Source organism: Oryza brachyantha, chromosome 1, assembly GCF_000231095.2.
Source record: "Oryza brachyantha chromosome 1, ObraRS2, whole genome shotgun sequence".
Classification (NCBI taxonomy): domain Eukaryota; kingdom Viridiplantae; phylum Streptophyta; class Magnoliopsida; order Poales; family Poaceae; genus Oryza; species Oryza brachyantha.
This window is the reverse complement of record NC_023163.2, coordinates 27,188,638-27,206,533: the sequence shown is the minus strand read 5'-3', so window position 1 is coordinate 27,206,533 and position 17,896 is coordinate 27,188,638. Positions and strand designations below refer to the sequence as shown.

Below are 17,896 nucleotides of genomic sequence, written 5' to 3'. Positions count from 1 at the left end.
TCCAAGAAATTTCTCGCTGCCTTACAGAACTTTCCAATGTAGAATATTGCCAGACCGCGAGAGAACACTGAATCTGTTTAGTGCGTACTCCTATACGTTTCGACCGTCTGTTTTGGCCAACAATCCGAACGCTGAATCCGGCCCCGCTTCCCAGGTCCGCTTGTACGCCTTGCATCATGCCTGCAGGCTGCAGGGATTGGGCTGTGCGGGAATAAAGGGCTTCATTAACGAGGATGGCGACGTCCACCCGTGTGATCAGAGGCAAAGATTTTGGCAGGACTGGTGCTATGTCACGCAGCGGCCGATTTGATGTTTTAGGGAGTTAAAATTATGCCTAGGCTAGTGCGTAGGCTGGTATTCCAGCGAGTTGAATAGTATAGCTAACCAGTTTCAATTTATCTCTAATCAATCTAATAGTCAATTTATATAATAGCTACATATATTTAATATGTACTACTTTGTCTCATATGTCATACATATACTGTGTTTTGAAATTTGTGTTATAGTTGATTATAAATTTATAGCTTACCACTCTTCTCTTTTCTCTCTAATCTTCTTAAAATATATTTATAACAGGCTTATACTACCTGCTCTCATGAGGCTCGGTTATCTTGTAGCTGCCTGCAGACTTGTCTAGATAGCCTCCTCCTTGATGGAGCAGTGCAGCGTACGGTTTGCCCTTTCAGGGCATGAAATGAGTGGTCTCAAAAAAAGCCATTCATCTGTAAATTACTACACCTATCTTATAATAATTTTATTTTTTATTTATGTGTCTAATATTTGGCAATTCTTTATATTTAAATTTTTTTTAAAAACTTTTTAAAAAATATTAGTCATATTAGTCACGATAAAGTACTATTTATATTTTATTATTTAGTAACAATAAAAATATTAATTATAAAAAATTTCAAATAAGATAAAGAGTCAAAACATTGTATAAAAAAACTGAAAATAAAACTTATTTTGGGACGGTAGTGCCACTTTCACCCTGCCAACATCTTCAACTGTTAGCTTTAATTACGTTTTTATTTTAATCCTTGATAACTTTATTTAACTCATCATACTTTATCAAATTATACAAATAAAATCTTCCACCAGTTAAATATAAAATCCCTAAAAAAATCACTCCTCTTGCCCTCCCACTCTTCCCTAACTCCACTTCCATCTTGTACTCCCTCTCCGACGAGGCATGGATCCAGGCGGCAGCGAGGAGCAAATTCAAGCGATCAGACCTGCGAGGAGCGACTTCAGCTCGCTAGGCAAGTGAGCTCATCTGTGGCAAAATTAAGGCGAGTTGCCTCCTTTTCCCTCTCCACCACTATCCCCACTCCCTTATCCGTACTTAATGTCTCTCCTCGTGCCATAGCCACTACCTCGTTGAGAGCTCAGCTAGTCCGGCCCCTAATTGGCTCATCGGATCTAGGCGGCTTGCTAATGGGTTTAATGGAAATGAATTAAATGGGTTGGTTTTAATTTGGATTGTCTTTGGTTGGGTGCAAATGGATTGTTACTTCAAATGGTTTGGATTGGATTAGGTTATAGAGACAAATTTATTGGTATGGACTGGATTTGGTTAGGTTGATTTCAGGTTCTAAATGGATTTGACCCGTGGAGGACAAATGGATCCTTAATTGAGTAGCTAATGGATAAGAGAATAGATATATGTGGGACCCACATGTAGAAATTGATCAAAATTTACACAAAGTTACTTTTATATATAATAAATCATCCCATCAATTTTAGTCAAATTTGATAAATTTTTATTGTGTGAATATGAGTTTTAAAATTTTACGTCTGAGTTTACACATAACAAATGGGTGCATCCATTTTGCAAGAGTGGATTGAATCCATTTTAACCAAATTGTTTGGTACGAGTTAGGCTAAAATCAAAGTTAGATTGGTTTAGATTGGATCATAATGAAGAATAATTGGTGTGAATTGGTTTGGTAGATTAATTGGTAAAGAGAGTGATTAAAGTGGATTTGGATTGGATTACAATTCATTAGTAGGCTTAGATCTAGCCAGGCTAGCTCGAGCCTCGGGGTGAAGGCTTCGCCCGCAATAACCTCCTGTATCCATCACTGCAGCTTCTCCACCGCCTTAGGGTGATGCAGCGGCTTGGGATGGAGCTCTATAGGCTACCAGAGTTTCGGGCATCACGACTCGGAGAGGTAGGTTTAATGAAGCTTCCAATGGTGCGGCTCCTGGCAGCAAGGATTAGCGAGGCTTTAAGCAGTGTCGAGTGGCGGCAAAGCTTATCGCTAAGGTAGCGCTCCTAATATGCTTTAGAAAGATTTGGGAGTAGTCATAGGTTTACTAGGAAAGTACCACGCATAGTTTTTCATTTCTATTGCGAAGCAAGCGAATCTTGCAAAACATACGTGAAACCTGCAGAAGTCACTCGGTTTCATCCGTCCCTCCTCTACCTCTGCTCGAACCCAAGTGTCACGTTGAAACCACTCGTCAGAGCAGAGATTTGTTCATGCCCTCATGTCGCTAGAGTGGCTTGACACTGTCTCCAAGACCAGTTGCAATGTTGAAATATTTTCCTTACGCCTGCACAGTGCACACAAATGCACGCACGTCACCACCGAGGGGCTACTTGAATGCATCATAATTTACCATATTTTAATAACATACTAGGGTACTACTTTTGTTTAAGTTATGGCTAAGAAAAAGTAAGCCACGCTTTAGTTATAACTTATGTCCTATAATACAATAGATTTGCCTTGACAAATTCATTTGCAAAATAAGTACCATATATTACAGGACGGTGTGGTAGTAGTAAAATAAAATTGTGCTATACTTATAACATATAGGATTAAAAAATCGGATATAATCGTATCACAAATGTAACTATGCGAAACATATATTGTATTTATTGTGAAAAAACTATGTAAACCATATAATATGCTAAATTGATCAAACTTGCTTAACGTGATGTGTGACCACCATATGCAATAGTAGATAGTGAATAAACATCCTCTCACTAACGCCAATACAAACGCAGAGTATCTCAGTATAGTAAAATGGACCATAATGACGCATTATATTAATATGTTGCATTGATTTCTCATCATATATATGCTAGTGCAACGGCTTGAGTTGCAACTGCACGGGATCTCAATCCAATTTTACATGAGTATACTGTATACGTTTATGCAAGTACATACAGAGAGCCTTTTTTGGTGGTACTCAAGTTCAACAATTTGTACCTATAGGTAGCTGGCTAGCTACCATATTGCTCCGGGTAGGGCCTTGGTTTCTAATTTTTTTTCAAAAACATCACATTAAATCTTTAGATACCTAAATAAAGCATTAAATATGGATAAACCAAAAAACTAATTGCACAGTTACGGAAGAAATCTTGAGACGAATCTTTTGAGCCTAATTAGAAAGTGATTAGGCATAAGTGCTACAGTAACCAACATGTGCTAATGACAGATTAATTAGGCTCAAAAAATTCGTCTCGCGATTTCCAGCCAAAATCTGAAATTTATTTTGTAATTAAACTACGTTTAATACTTTAAATATATATCCGAAAACTTAATGTGATGTTTTTTAAAAAAGTTTGCAAACTAAACACCACCTAACATTTGTCACCAGCGCATTTGATTGTTTCGGGGGGACGATGACGAGGAAGAGGTTGTACAGTCACAGGGCATGCAGACGTTGAATCGAAGAATATGCACCCGGCCGCTAGGTGATGATTGTAATGATGATGACGCGCAGTCGCACGAAAAGCCGGCGGATACGGCAATGTAGTGGCCATGAACATGTGCTGCTAGCTAGCTGTTCATGGAGACCGGTCGTGCATGGCTGCTTGACGCTGCATGCATCATGCATGTGACATTGTCTTTTTGTCTAATGGAGTAATGGTTATTCGTGTATTTGTGTGTATACAAAATTAGATGCTACGGCTCAATGTAATTACTCCCTTTAAGTCCAAGGTGCAGAGACAACTTAATACATGTTTCTGTTCTCACTCAGCACAGAAAGTAATGTCGAATGATACACGTATGTACTACATATCTGTGGTTATTGTAAAACTCGATATCCGTTCTATAGTAATATCGGAGAGTAAATCTCTTCTAGCGGGAAGCCGTATGACCCTCCTTTGTTAGTTCGAATCGGGGTTGCGGGTGAGAGTGTGAGCGCCAGTGAGATGGAGAGGGTCGGGCCCCTCAGGTGCGATGGAGACACGACGATGTATATAGGTTCGAGCCGCTGAGAAGCACAATACCCTACTCATGGGGGCTGGTTGCTTAGGGCGCAAGAAATTACACCCTAGCTGGGCTTAGTGACGAAGCGTACTAAGTCCTTTGTGGTTGTTCTCTGGGGAGAGAGCTCTTCCCTTCCCCTATGCAAGGACCTCCGTTTATATTATAAGGGACTCCCACAGGCGTATGGAACCATCTTCTAAGAGAAAAGAAAAATACATAATTTAGGGACATTTAATGTCCGTCTAATCCAAGACGTGCGACGACGGTGCACGCCATTTCACGCGTGTGTCACGTCCCGTTATGGCGTGGGCGAAGAGGTCTGCATCTCTTTGGCATTAAATATACCGAAGAATCCTAGTTTCATCGTATCCAAGGTGTGGCGGCGATAATGATGAAGCGCCTCGAAGATAGGGCGTCGGCTCTCCCACAGAGGGAGAGGCAAAAAAATTACCTCGTTAATGGCCGCCGAGACAAGGCTGACACAGATTATATCTCCTGTCATATCACGTCCTGAGTTTTACCCTGGCTAAGAAATAATTAAATAATGTATTAAAAATAATTTGTTTAATTAAAGTTCAGGAGAAAACACAGTTAATCTTCTAAAATTCATAGCTAATTCATCTAGTCTCCGTTTAGGTCCACTCAAATTTCATTAAATCCAGAAAAATGCCAAGAATCCATTAACAATAGTTTCTTTCTTTGTTTCAGTAGTTTTATAGCATGTTTTTCTTGTTTTGCCTTGTTTATCGTAGGTTTTGACCCCGTTGCAGCGCCGTTCGTTCCCGAAGTCGTTGCCGAAGTTTCTCATGGGTCCAAGCAAGGCAAGTGGAACCCTTCTTTGATCATATTGAACCTATGATTATAAAATGCCCCGCTTTTACATTCAAACATGCATTGTATTCAAATGTATTTACTTTATTTATTTATTGGGCTATTACCTTTATACCCGTTGATTCCCATTTAATATTATTGTCATCCCAGGGTTAATTTGGCTAGACTTAGGGTTAGGCAATGCTTAGCCATGCTTAGTTCAACTAGCTCACCAATTATCATTTAATTACTGCTAGACCTGATAGACCTTTAATGGTTGTGATCATTATTCATTTCCTCGATGTGGATTAATGACAACTAAAATATTGCTTATGGTGGGCTGTGGGTGCATGGTTTTGAGAGTCGTGCCCAAAGTAATTAAGGACCGGTTCTCGAGACACCCTGGAAGTCTTACACGTACTAACCACAAGCCAAAATGGGCAACGGTGAGACTCGTAATCTAGCTTGTCCCTATTCGACGTACCAAGGCAAGGGTGAGCGTGATGGAGTATGGACGTGCAATCGTGGTGTAACGAAAGTCTCTGCTGCTTCCGGATTCATCAAGGCACAAGAGGGGACTGCCCGACTTGGTGCAAAGGAGGGGATGAAACCTGAAGTGTGGTGCGATTGTCTAGGGAGGGTTAGGTAAAAGGTCTTATCATGGTTTTCGTACTGAGGTATCGTGGTGATACGTTGGGGCATGGTAACATGCTTGGGAGCCATGTCTTGTGGGTAAAGTTGTACACCTCTGCAGAGTAAAACTATTCGAATAGCTGTGCTCGCGGTTATTGGGCGAACTGATAGATTCACTGGGATTAGTTGAACCTTTTATAATTTGATTAATCTTGGAACTGGTTTGACCCTGTGCAACATGGTGTAACGTTGGCAGTGGTTTGGGTCTGTCGCAACATGGTTTAACGTTGGGCAGAGGGTTGACCCTGTCGCCACGTGGTGTAACGTTCGACAATGGTTTGGGTCTGTTGCAACGTGGTGTAACGTTGGATAGTGGATGATTATTTACTGTTTTGCTAAATTACTGCTGCTTTGTGCTATTTAACCGTAGCCTATTCCTTGTATCCAATTGCATTCATTATTCTCCTCTCTTGGGTGTTACTTGTTGAGTACGGTGGTTTGTACTCAGTCTTGCTTAATTTTTCCTCCACCAGAGCAAGTGCCAGAGTTTCAGTCAAAAGGTTGTCCGTAAGGTTGAAGTGAAGTTCAGTCCGCCGTCGAGAATGCCTGTGGAGTGAAGCCATCATCGCCAGCTGAAGCTGAAGATTAGATGGTTTTAGCTTTGTTTTTTTCCGCTGCATTTCGATAGATAATTATTTTTATTTGTTTTTAAGTCGTGGAACTGTGTATTAATTTGTCATAGCGTGTACTCGGCTGATTCCTGGACCGAGATTAATGCATGCTATTGTTCAGAAATTTGGTGTAAATTTCTGGGCGTGACAAGGTGCAGGTGCATGCTTCTGACATGCTTCTGGTCTGCCATCACATTCGTCGATCCCATCTGACGACTTACTATGCCTCTAGCGCGCCGCATTAAATGGGGTGCCTTGTGAGTGAGAGGGCACATTAAATGCGGTGGCAGGGCATTGTGTGCTGGGCACTGCCCGTGCCACACGTCCCTTAGCGCACGCGACGAGGGGCCGAGGGGTCGAGTGGCCCGACCCCTTGCACGAGAGGGTGGCTGCCTTTCAGGTCCCGGACCCGACCCCCTAGGGGTAGGCCACGTGGCTTCGGGGTGGCTCATTCTGTGTAGCGAAGATTGCAGGTAAAAGTTTACAATGTAGCAGTTTTGACCTTTTCATCGAAAAGAATATGGTAATATGTTAGACGACATGTTCCCTTTGTACGACATACCCTCGGGACCATGTCACTGACATGTAAACTCATAGGAGACAAGTGTCAGATGCTTATTGTAAGTAACAATATATAGGCTACACACATATGTATATATATATATATATATTATATATAGATATGTATATATATATATATATTGGGATGAAAAAAATCTCAAAATCAACTCTAAATTTAAGGTTAATAATTAAAAATTTTTGCTTGTAAGCATAAGAAAAAAAATAAAGGATGTATGTAACGTCAAAAGTATAAAGGCCAAGTCAAATCCACGTAGTGGAAACCACCTTTAAAACCACCAAGCGACTCATTTTACACCGATTTACAAGGTTGAGTGTATATATATATATATATATATATGTGTGTGTGTGTGTGTGTGTGTGTGTGTGTATGTTATGGCTGAGGGATGTGAATCATGTGAACAAAATTTGACCTTAGGTGAGGAACGTAAAAAGAACTTTTTTTTGAGTACAGGAGATTGGTCCGATGATCCTTGGTTAGGCAACTTAGGGCATAAACAATGCTCCATGCTAGCGAGTGGTCTCGATGTCATACGCCGGATTCTAGTAGAGGTGGGGGAGGGAGGAGAAAAATAGTGGCTTTTACAGATTTAACGTACCTTCTGCCAGACTCGATTGTCTCGTGATAGAAATGGTAGGTATGTATGGCCCTCGTACGTAACCTCCCAAGTTTTTTCAAAGGCAATACATCTTTTTTATAAATTGAATTAGGCTCACCAAGTTAGTTATTGGAGTATCCGGATACGTGCCGTTAGTCTAATCCTGTACAACTTTTCAAGAGTTCAACATGGCGTACATGGACAATCGATAGACAAATATGTCACTAATTTTGGACGTATATATAGAAATCTTCCATGACAATAAAATTGACCCCGCACAAACTAGTCAATTCTAGTCTTTATTTTTTGGAAAGCCAATTCTAGTCTCTCTAGATTGTTCCTTCAGCTGCTAGCATAATCCAGGCATGTGACAGTGGCTCAGCAGTAGCAAGCAATATCATGACAGCACAAACCTAACGACAGCCACACAACTCTACTACCAGTGGTGAAGAATAACTACACGGAGATAAAGATGCTTCAAGAAATGCAAAGTAACCGCAGGAGGCCTCTGTTTCCACAAATCTGCATCTTGAGAACAACCAGTCGGCTCAGGGAAACGTTCCCGGGAATCTCTCCGGTAACTTTTGTGTTCCACTCTACATGAACAGCACCGAGCCAACAGTCGCTGCCACATACCCTTGGCCCATGAACAACTAGCAATCGCCAAGCGCAAAAATGGGAAAAACGCCGCGCAGGCCGCGCATTTTTTGGGCACAGGCTAACTGGGGACAGTGATCGCCGAGCCCGCGTTATCCACGTAACGCGTAGCGTGCAGCGAACCGCACGCGCGCCTTAAATTTTGCTCTTGGCGCGCGAGGGCAACGTGGCTGTGTTGTGGTGCAGCAGCAATGGCGGCAGCGCAGGACGCGTCGCCTCAGCCCCAGGCGCTGCCGGCGATGCGGTGGCGATACGGCGACGTCGACGACGGCAACTTCGCGGTGCGCGGCCGCGCGGTGCCGCTCCTCGTGGCGCTCGCCTTGGTCTTCCTCTGCTTCTTCGCCTTCGGCCTCTACGTCCGCTGGGCGTGCCACCGCTACGGCGGCCGTGGCACGGCGCCGATGCCGCGCACCACCAGCTCCAACCCGTCCTCGTCGTCGCACGCTGCGCCGCCCGCGGCAGATCATTCGTCGGCCTCCTCGGTGACGACCGGCCTCGACGCTGCCACGATAGCGAGCCTGCCCGTGACGCTGTACCGGCCCGTTGCGTCGGCTGGTGATGGGAACGCGCAGTGCTCGATATGTCTCGGCGAGTTCGAGGAGGGGGAGAAGGTGAGGTCGCTCCCGCCGTGCGGGCACGGCTTCCACCCGGGGTGCGTGGACGCGTGGCTCCTCTCGCGGCCGAGCTGCCCGCTGTGCCGGAGTTGGCTTTTCCCGGCCGCCGCAGCCACCACCAAACCAGACGCTGTCGGGAGTGATGCCGTCTGACAATACTCGTGCGCCGTTACGTTGCATTGCACCTGTCTGTGCCTGCGCCGGAGGATGATGACGCGGTGGGGGAAGTGATTAATTGTTCTAATAGTTACTTAGTTACTGATCTGTACATCGGTTAGTTTTTTATCACATGGTTTCGTTTACATGCAACCTTTCCTGATATTTGGCAGTTCCTGTGTTGAATTTGCGAGAGACGACGAGAAGGCGTTCTCTGTTTTAGATCGCTGCCAAGAGACAAGTGATGCACTTTAGCTTTTAGCTACTCGGATGTCGGTATTTTGGGCAATTTCACTATTCTTAACAAGGTACCTTAAGGTACTGACGTACAGTATTTCTTCTATCAAAATTTTACACTCATTTTGGTAACCAAAAGTATCAAGGACCACATGAAACGGAACGTTTGAACGAACGCAATGTCACGTAGAGGACCGACTTCAGTTTCCTGAATGGAAAACTACTCATCTAAACCAAACTTTTCTCTATACTGACAAGGCTGTCCTAATCCTCCGTAATATCAACCATAGCCGGGGAAAAAAAGGCTGAGTGTTCAGTTCAGGTATTCTAAGTTTCTAACTATAAGGTCTCAATGCATAGTTACCAAGATAACCTACGTAACCGAGCCAGATGAGTAAACTAGTTAACCAATCCAAATGAGTTTTATGAGAATGAAACTTTTCTCTCATCTCATAAAACTCCCTTGTTTAATGACCCTACTAAATCAACATTTTTTATTGATGTGACACACTATTTAATGTGCATGCATCTCATGAAACAAAACATACAAACACTGGTCTAAGATGAGAGATGAGGAAATATCCGGCCATTGGAACACTAGTTCCAGGCTCGCAGAAGAGCAGACCAGATGCGGTACTGCTCCTGCTGCGAGATTTGGCCGGTTTGATGTGGGCAACCGCGAAAAGAATGGAACCAACTTAGTTCATGGTCCTTCTTGATAAAGTCGCCGCAACAGATCGATGAAAAATTTAAAGCAAAAACGAAACAACACGGCCGCACTGTGACTGGAAGCGCTTGCTTTGAACTTACGATTGAATTGAATCTACCATGGGAGATGTACCAACCAAAGATGGACTGATGGAGCCATGGAGGAGATCTAAGAAGAAAGACTTGCTTGGAGACCGAAGGAGGAAGGAATAATCTTTGAGGAGGAGGAATTTATAGGGCGGCAGGCGGCGGCGAGAAAAGCTTCTCCGGTGGCGTTCTCTAGGTTAAACAAGATTGGGCCTCGGGGAAGCCACAGTGGGCCGAGCCTAGTCCGGCCCATACTTCTTATGACTTTCGTCAGGCCCACGGAACATTTTGGCCCAGATTAATTGGAATTTTTTGGTTTTTTAATTTTATTTATTAAATAATTCACAAATTTGAATTTTTATTTGAAAAAATCTCAGATCTAACCTCCTGCCACCCTCTAGCAGGTCAGAAAGCCTACGTGACACACGGCACGGCGGACGGCAGTGAACGCGATGACGACGCTCAGCGATTTTTTGCGTTTTACCCATTTCCGCCCTTACAAAGGGTGGCAAGGTTTTATGCAGAAATGCAAAATTGCTGCTCATGCTTGAAAACTTTTCGATTAAACCTTAGTTTGATACATATATGGCTGGTTTTTTTCTCTGTTTTCAGCTATATTTGAGATACCAAAAGATACCAAATTTTACATAGAAAATAGTGGTATCTTATGGTACATTCTCAAATATGAAAAAAATGCTCCATGAAGTTAGTGAACATATGACTCGAAACGGAGAAAAAAGCCGGCCAAATCGTTAATTTCTTTAATCTGACTATCTATTCAGTCGGAGTGAAGGCAGCATCGTCGCGTGGCTTGTGTGTCCATGCATGGTTGCTCGAACTTCGCTGATCGACGGGCAACGTAGTATCACGCGCCTGATCTTACACAATAAATGAGGCTGATCTGCCGAGCAGGTGGTACGACGCGAGAACGTCATCTCGATCGGTTTCTTCATCGTACACGTACGTGCTTGGCAGACTGGCACTGGCACGCCGAGGTTCGTTTGCAGGTAACAACCTTAATTTATGTCTCCAGAGAAGGCAAAATACGGCCCGTGCTTTATCCCCCAGAACGACCTTGCGCCTCGCGTACATGGCCTCGTTGAGACGTTGGCGTGTGCATGGGCACCTGTCGCAAGCAACATCTTACCATGGCAAAGAGGGTACGCGACCTTCGCTGCCGCTACGAAACGCACGCACAGAGGCAGGAAAGAAGCAACGGGTGCATGCATCGGCTGCAACATGGACGACTCCTAGTGGAGCTCTACCTGTAGCCCCCCCCCCCCCCCCCCCCCCCCCATCAACCGTCGACAGGTGGTGTTTCTTTTTGTCACCCAACTTTTCAGGTAGATGATTTTCAGGCTCTTTACATCGAAATGACCAACTGAAAGTGCCTCACACTCTCTCTTTTCGATCTGTCTCCCATATAAGTAGAAAAAGAAAAAACGAGAGGAAGCCACAGATCGAGCTGGGGTTTCTGTCGTGGGTAGGCAGTAAGCATCCCCACGAGGCCGGCACAGCGGCACTACTCGATCTGCAGCTGGACGCATGCAACCGTCCGCTTGTCTGTAAACCATATCTGTTCATCTCTTTCACTTTTAACCTTTTTCTTCCCCAATGTACACTTTGATCAGGAGCCTTACAGCGCATCAGTGCACGCAGGCACGTACGCACGCATGGCCATCCCATTAGCCATATATAACCATATTACTGTATCGATCTCTTCCCACTTAACCTACCCCCCGAAGAAAAAAGAACAAATAAAGACATCTTCTGACAGCAGGTGAAACGGCCAGAAAAGAATGTGAAGAAAAGATGAAGAGAAAAAAAAATCTCTTTTCAGTACGATGATGCGTATAACCAACCAGCCTACAAGCTTCCTCCCTCGATCTGCCTATGCGTAATCTTTGTCTCTGTAAACTGTTCAGCTGCTATACCAGTTGTGGCCTGGACATGATCCTGGTGTAGAGGATGAGGTTCCAGATGTCCGGGACGCCGGGGAGGCACCAGTGGATGCAGTCGGCGTAGGTGCCCGGGTCCGCCTGCTGCTCCGGCGTCAGCACCTGGCCCTGCCGGATGGTGTGCACGGAGGTGTGCCCGTCCTTGCGCCGCTCCGACATGGTGGTGACGTCGACGAAGGTGATGGGCACCCGCGGCGCCGCCGCGCGGGAGACGTTGGCCGCGGCGTGGAACATGTCCCAGTCCGTGCCCAGCCAGATCGGCCCGTTCCAGTTGAGCAGCGGCATCGTCTCCTTGGCGCACCGGATCCCTCCCGGATTGCCCCACACCTCCGGGCTGCACGCACGAAACAGATTGCAACCGTCGTCAGAATTCAGAAACCGAGTTAACGATTAAAGTTTTGAGTTGATAACGGTGAAACCATGAGCAAATTATTTAGCACTGGGGATCTATGCATTTGCCTGGGGATCGTATCATATCGGTATTGTTGTGATTTGGTTAACCAAACTTATAACTGTATCTGCTGATGTGACATGCCTTCTCCAGACCCATGCTAGGTTCTTCAGTTGTGGACGCAATCGCCACTGAGAATAGTCAACAATTTGAGACTACACAGCTGGACAGTGGTCACGGCAGATGTATTTTTTAGCATCACATCGTGATGTTCTTCCTACTCCAAGAAGAAAAGGCAGTAATACTCTTACGTTGGTTTATTGAAGTTAGCTTATTCTCAGCTTATTTTCGGTTTTTCTGTACATATTTTTTAAACGATTAGATGATATATTTTTAAAAAACAGATTCTAAGCAGAAGGCCATCTGGCATATTTCCAAAGTATAGAGTTAATTTCTTTGTTTATATCATTAATAACTATAAAAAATCAGAAAAAAAATTATCTTTTATTTAAAAAACACATCCTACTACTAAGTTAATGTACTGTGTGCTACACGATTATGGATAATACATTCTTTAACAGGCTAGGGACAATTAAGATTTAAGAGCATACGTATGAAACCCCAGTGATTTGTTTATTTACCGGAAGTGACATGAACCTCAGCAGTTTTGTCTGGTTACTAATTAACCATCTTCTCGCATCCTCTACTACGAAAGGGAATCATTGACTTCAAAAATCGTGAGATAAATCAATTCAAAGTGGTTTGCTTCACGGAACCCTAAGCACCCATCAATTTCAGGATAAGGCTGCTTCTACTAAAAAGCTTTGTGAGGGAGCTTTCGTGAGCCGTCATCCGGGGGGCCATGCCATCTTTATCAAGCCTAATTGTCATCAATCGGCAACAGTGACCAGAACAACCTTCTGTTTGATCCCATGCTATCAAAACAACGCATGGTCCTTCATCGTGAAGTATTCAATAATTCACGTATGAGCATCTATCAGGCCTGTCTGTGCGTCCCATAAATTGAAAACAATCTCCTTTTTTTGTCAGTCCAGACTATCAACACATGACGAAGTTTAAATTCTCCAAACACCACCTAAAGAGTTTTCAAGTTGAATTGCACCAAGAAGAAACTAAAGTTGAACGTCAACCACAAGCGACCTGTATTAGCTAAGATTCAGCCGACCAGATTTGAATTCACCACTAGTATTCAAGCCCAGAAAACGCTACACGTATATGGAATAGTATATATATATACATAGCTGATTAGATAATTCTGTCTACTTGCGCCGGTTAAATGCGTCCTGCACTCCGAGATCCTAAAATTCCGGTAACGAGACGACGAGCCCTCACGACGATGATATATTTCAATATGCCATCACGAACTACGGTGCGCGTCCTGCAGGGTCTCCGATCGCGCGATCGTCGTCATCGTGGGATTCACTCGTCCGCGGCTCGCAAACGGCGCCGCGCGCGCGGCCAAAAGGGGAGGAGGAGATCGTGAGGAGAAGCTTCCATCTCGGACTCATGTGCAAATAATTCTCCCACCCATGTGAGCGAACAGGTACGCACAACTATACTATACGTGCATAGCCATGGCGCAGTAGGGCGTACTGGTATTAAAATTTTTGGGGAATGCGACATGGAAGACGACGAGCAGAGATCGGTATATACAACGCAATAATAGGGTGCACGGATAGGAGCCTATTTGATTGGACATTTGCAGACTCGGTCAGTTATGTGACGCACATTCTTGGCCGCAGAAAGTTCGTGCGAAGAGAGGACTGTGGAAAAGAAGCTACAGCTAGGTAGGAAGATGCCGCTCCAAGTGTTGCATATAAAAGCGTAGTTTTCAACAGTGGTGTAGCTGTGCAAACTGCTCAAAGTGTGGTCACCATTGAGGGTTGCCCATAATTTTAAGCTTTTAGCGACGGAGCCGCGTTAGTTAATTAGCCGTGCTATGGTGTGTGGCAGGAGTGAGTGCTGGCATAGACCGTGTTAGATACTCGCTCTCTCTACTTTAGTCTGGAGCTACCAGATACGTACGCCACTAACTGAAATGTCAAAACCCAGTAGTCGCTGTAGCATGTTATATTGGATCGCAGATTGTGTCGAAGTAATAAGCGGATCTGCGGATAGGTGGTCTCATGGCCAACGCCAGTGGCGAATAATTAATCCATATGTGTTTTTCGTCCAGTGCTAATGGAGTTACGGTGCGCTAGTCGCCTGACACCAAACACGAATCGTGTGCACGGTTTAATATACAAGTCAAGACATATATGTGTAGGTTTCTGACATTTCCACGCGCGCACAGCTACGATCCCGGCTCGAGGTGGCCGGCCGGGCGACTCGCCGTCTCTTTCGCTTGGCTTTGGACCGCGCCTGGCACGCTCGTTCTGTCCGTTTCGACCCCCCGGGAACCGACTCGATCGCGCCCACTGCACCACCAACCGGTGTAAAATTCTCCGCAGCACGCACCACGGGACGCCAGCAGCATGCGCGCGTACCTTTTACTTTGGGTGTGCATGCAGAAGTTCCCAAGATTTTGGCGTCTAAGATTAATTGCTCGATCGTGCGTGCTTACGTATGTGCCGGGTACTACTTTCTAGAACGTGAGATTGCACGGCAGAATACGAAAAAGAAAAAAGAACGGCGAAACGTATCAAGGTAGGCAGGCTGGTGTACGGACCTGATGTGAAGAGGGGAGATGCTCATGAAGAAGACGGACGTGCGTGCCGGGTCGACGTTCTCGTTCACCCAGCTCGCCCACGTCGTCAGCACCCGCCGGTACGCGTCGATCCTCACGACCTCGTCGTGCTCCTCCCAGCTCTGCCCGCCCGGTCTCCTGCGATCAACATTTTATCAGTCGCTGTCACCCAAGATATATCGCCGTTGTCTGCACGGCACGGCGTGGTGATCGAAGTGATCGATCGATCGATCCAATGTATCGTACGTACATGATTTTCATGTTGAGGGTGTTCATCCACCAGATGTAGGTGTTGAAGACGAGGTAGTCGACGCCGCGCCAGTTGTCGGCGTGCGCCGCGATCGCGTCGGCCTTGATGATCCGGTGCTGGATGCTGTGGATCTTGGGGTCGTCGGAGTTGGACTCCACCAGGAACGGCGCCCAGTAGAACTCCACCGTCGCGTTGTACTCCTGCACGCGCACACACGCGTTGCGACAAAATTCAGAACCGGACACGATCAGAAAACCGACCCGGTCGGCGGCTGAGCCACGCGCGCACGCCAAGTTGGTGCACCGGTCTAGCTAGTCGCCGCCGCCGCCACCGCCACCAACTGCTCCCGGTCTAGTTGCAGCAGCCGTGCGCGCGCGTGGACTCGGCTGGCTGGCTGGCTGGCTAGACGGGACAGATGGGGATGGGGGCGCGTATGCACGTTCATCCTGCACGGCACGAATCTTAAAGAGGGGATGTGGATCGATGGGACGTGCGGCGGAGTACGCACCACGGCGTGGAAGACGACCCGCTGGTCCTCCCAGGTGACGTACTTCTTCCCCGGCGACATCGCCGACTGCACCAGGCACACCATGGACTCCCACTGGTTCCGGTTTAGCGAGTCCCCCACGAACATGAACCGCTTCCCTCGGAGCCTCTCCATGAACAGCTTCGCGTCGAACCTGTACAAGTAACTCGAAAATTTCAAAACTTGATGTTTATACATGCATGCCCAGCTGGCTGGGGCGTTTCCATTTCGGAAGAAACGGCGGCGATGGCGCCGGCGCATGCGTTCCTGGGGCAAATTCAGCTGGTACCTGGGCAGGGAGCAGTCTTTGGGCTGCCACCGCCACTTCTGGTAGGTGTCGTCGCGGCGGCCGTTCCTCATGCACGTCACCTGCGACGTGAGGAACTCGCACTGCTCCTCCCGGTACACCGGGTAGCTGGTGTTGTCGAACACCCACTCGCCCTTGGACAGGTCGCACGTCTCCGGCACGCCCAGCAGGCCCGCCGCCACCGTCTTCTTCGCCGGCCGCTGCCTCCTCGTCTTCTTCTTCTTCGCCTTGGGATTCTTCGGCTTACTGACCTTCTCGACCTTCGGGACCTCCTTCGCCGCCTCCGTCGGCGTCGGGGTCACCTGCCTCGGCCTTTCGTCGACGTCGAGCGGCAACGCGGCGGCCTTCTCCGCCGACGCGACGTCGCGCCGGGGAGGGTTGACCCGGGCGACGTGGCGTCCCTTCAACGTAGTCTCCTCGGTCCGCGGCGTGCTCCCCGCGCGCTCGATCGGGTCCAGCGTGAGCGACCGGATGTCCTCGCCGTACATGATGATGACGAAGATGACGAAGAAGACGCCCGCCACGTACACCGGCAGCCGCCCGCCCTTCCGCAGCGACGACACGGCCTGCTTCGTCCCGAACGCGTCGAACACCCCGCCGCCGCCGCCGCCCCCCGCCTGCGAGAACTTGCGACGGTTTGCCATGACGGCGCGATCGGTGGTGCGTGAGAGACAGAGGCACTGGCTGAGCAGCAAAGGGAGCTAAGCTTTATGGAGAGGAAGGAGTAAGTGGTCAGCTATATCTGGCTAGCCATAGGTAGAAGCGGGGGATTTGGTGAGGAGAAGCCATCTCCCAATTTAATTTCGTGTGATGCTTCCCTCTCCCTTCTCCTCTCCTCCGTGATCAGGCGTTGAATTGGCAACTAAAAGCATATGGTTTATAATTGGACGGGTGGATCGGAAACGGGGAGGGTGATGGTCTCATTCCTTGCCAATTCAAAGCCTCCCAGACTTGGCCAATACGAGGCATGCAGAAACGTGGTACAGCACGTCATTCATGGAAGGCATTATTAAGTGCTGTGTATATACTAATATACAGCACAAGAGCTGTTGTTAACTTTGGCTATATATTAGGCGTTCTCTCCAGAACGAATTTAGTAAAAAAATTTGGGCAGATTAATTAGGGGACTTCATAGTGTGGGGGTTGATTTCAGCGACGAGCAGATTTGCTCCATGCGACCATGGCTCCACACAGCGGTTGATCTATATGGTGTATGTATCATTATGGTCAACGTGGTGGCTTATGGGTACAGATTGGCTGGGAGGGATCGGGGAATTAACAAATGTGCATATACACGATTACATGGTGACGTTTTCACATGAAGCAGTTGGCCTTGGTTCTTCGTTTTTCGTTTATTTTTAGTGGAATGATATGTGTGTAGTTGTAGCAGCTCTGCGACTGTATTGGTACCACACGTCGAGCCAACTGCCGGTTTGAGACCTCCAGACCTGAAGAAATAGCCGGTTTGACTGTGATTTCTATGTTATAGGATAGATTATGATCCCGGTAGGTTTCAGAAATAAATGAATATGATCCTGGTGACAACAGCGTAGTCAAGGTCTACGTCGATGTTCAGCTTTTCTTAAAATTTTTAAACGTTTTTTTTAATGTTTGTATTAAAAGATTTTCCACCTTGATAGCTTTTGAGGTAAGCAAAAATGAATACTCTCAGGGAAAGCGTTGTTTGTACAGGCGTATATAAACCGACAATTGGAAGCCAGAAATGTTGGTGATTCCGCCATGTCGGTGTCGCTTCTCCCGTTCTTCTCTGAATCGTCGACAA

At 46.4% G+C, this 17,896-nt stretch overlaps 2 protein-coding genes across 2 annotated transcripts; one reads left to right on the top strand and one right to left on the bottom strand.

Annotated features, from left to right (window-relative positions):
- The first annotated feature begins 8,361 nt into the window (after nucleotides 1-8,361).
- LOC102705310 (RING-H2 finger protein ATL66) lies at nucleotides 8,362-9,331 on the top strand. The gene has a single exon (XM_006646386.3). The coding sequence runs from the start codon at nucleotides 8,364-8,366 to the stop codon at nucleotides 8,937-8,939; it is 576 nt and encodes a 191-aa protein (XP_006646449.1). The 5' UTR covers nucleotides 8,362-8,363; the 3' UTR covers nucleotides 8,940-9,331.
- Nucleotides 9,332-11,547: 2,216 nt separating this feature from the next.
- LOC102716828 (protein trichome birefringence-like 28) lies at nucleotides 11,548-17,026 on the bottom strand. The gene is made up of 5 exons (XM_006644887.3): nucleotides 16,096-17,026; nucleotides 15,789-15,960; nucleotides 15,281-15,480; nucleotides 15,013-15,168; nucleotides 11,548-12,266 (listed from the first exon to the last, which is right to left on the bottom strand). Exons 1-5 carry the CDS (start codon nucleotides 16,755-16,757, stop codon nucleotides 11,903-11,905), a joined length of 1,554 nt encoding a protein of 517 aa, XP_006644950.1. The 5' UTR covers nucleotides 16,758-17,026; the 3' UTR covers nucleotides 11,548-11,902.
- Nucleotides 17,027-17,896: the final 870 nt, after the last annotated feature.

Bases quoted from the DNA above. Each gene is read 5' to 3' on its own strand.
- LOC102705310 (XM_006646386.3), top strand. From the start codon at position 8,364: ATGGCGGCAGCGCAGGACGCGTCGCCTCAGCCCCAGGCGCTGCCGGCG.
- LOC102716828 (XM_006644887.3), bottom strand. From the start codon at position 16,757: ATGGCAAACCGTCGCAAGTTCTCGCAGGCGGGGGGCGGCGGCGGCGGC. The intron at 15,481-15,788 runs GTGCGTACTCCG...GTGCGCGTGCAG, and splicing joins GGGTCGTCTTCCACGCCGTG to GAGTACAACGCGACGGTGGA. The intron at 12,267-15,012 runs GTCCGTACACCA...TCGTGCGTGCAG, and splicing joins ATCTCCCCTCTTCACATCAG to CCCGGAGGTGTGGGGCAATC.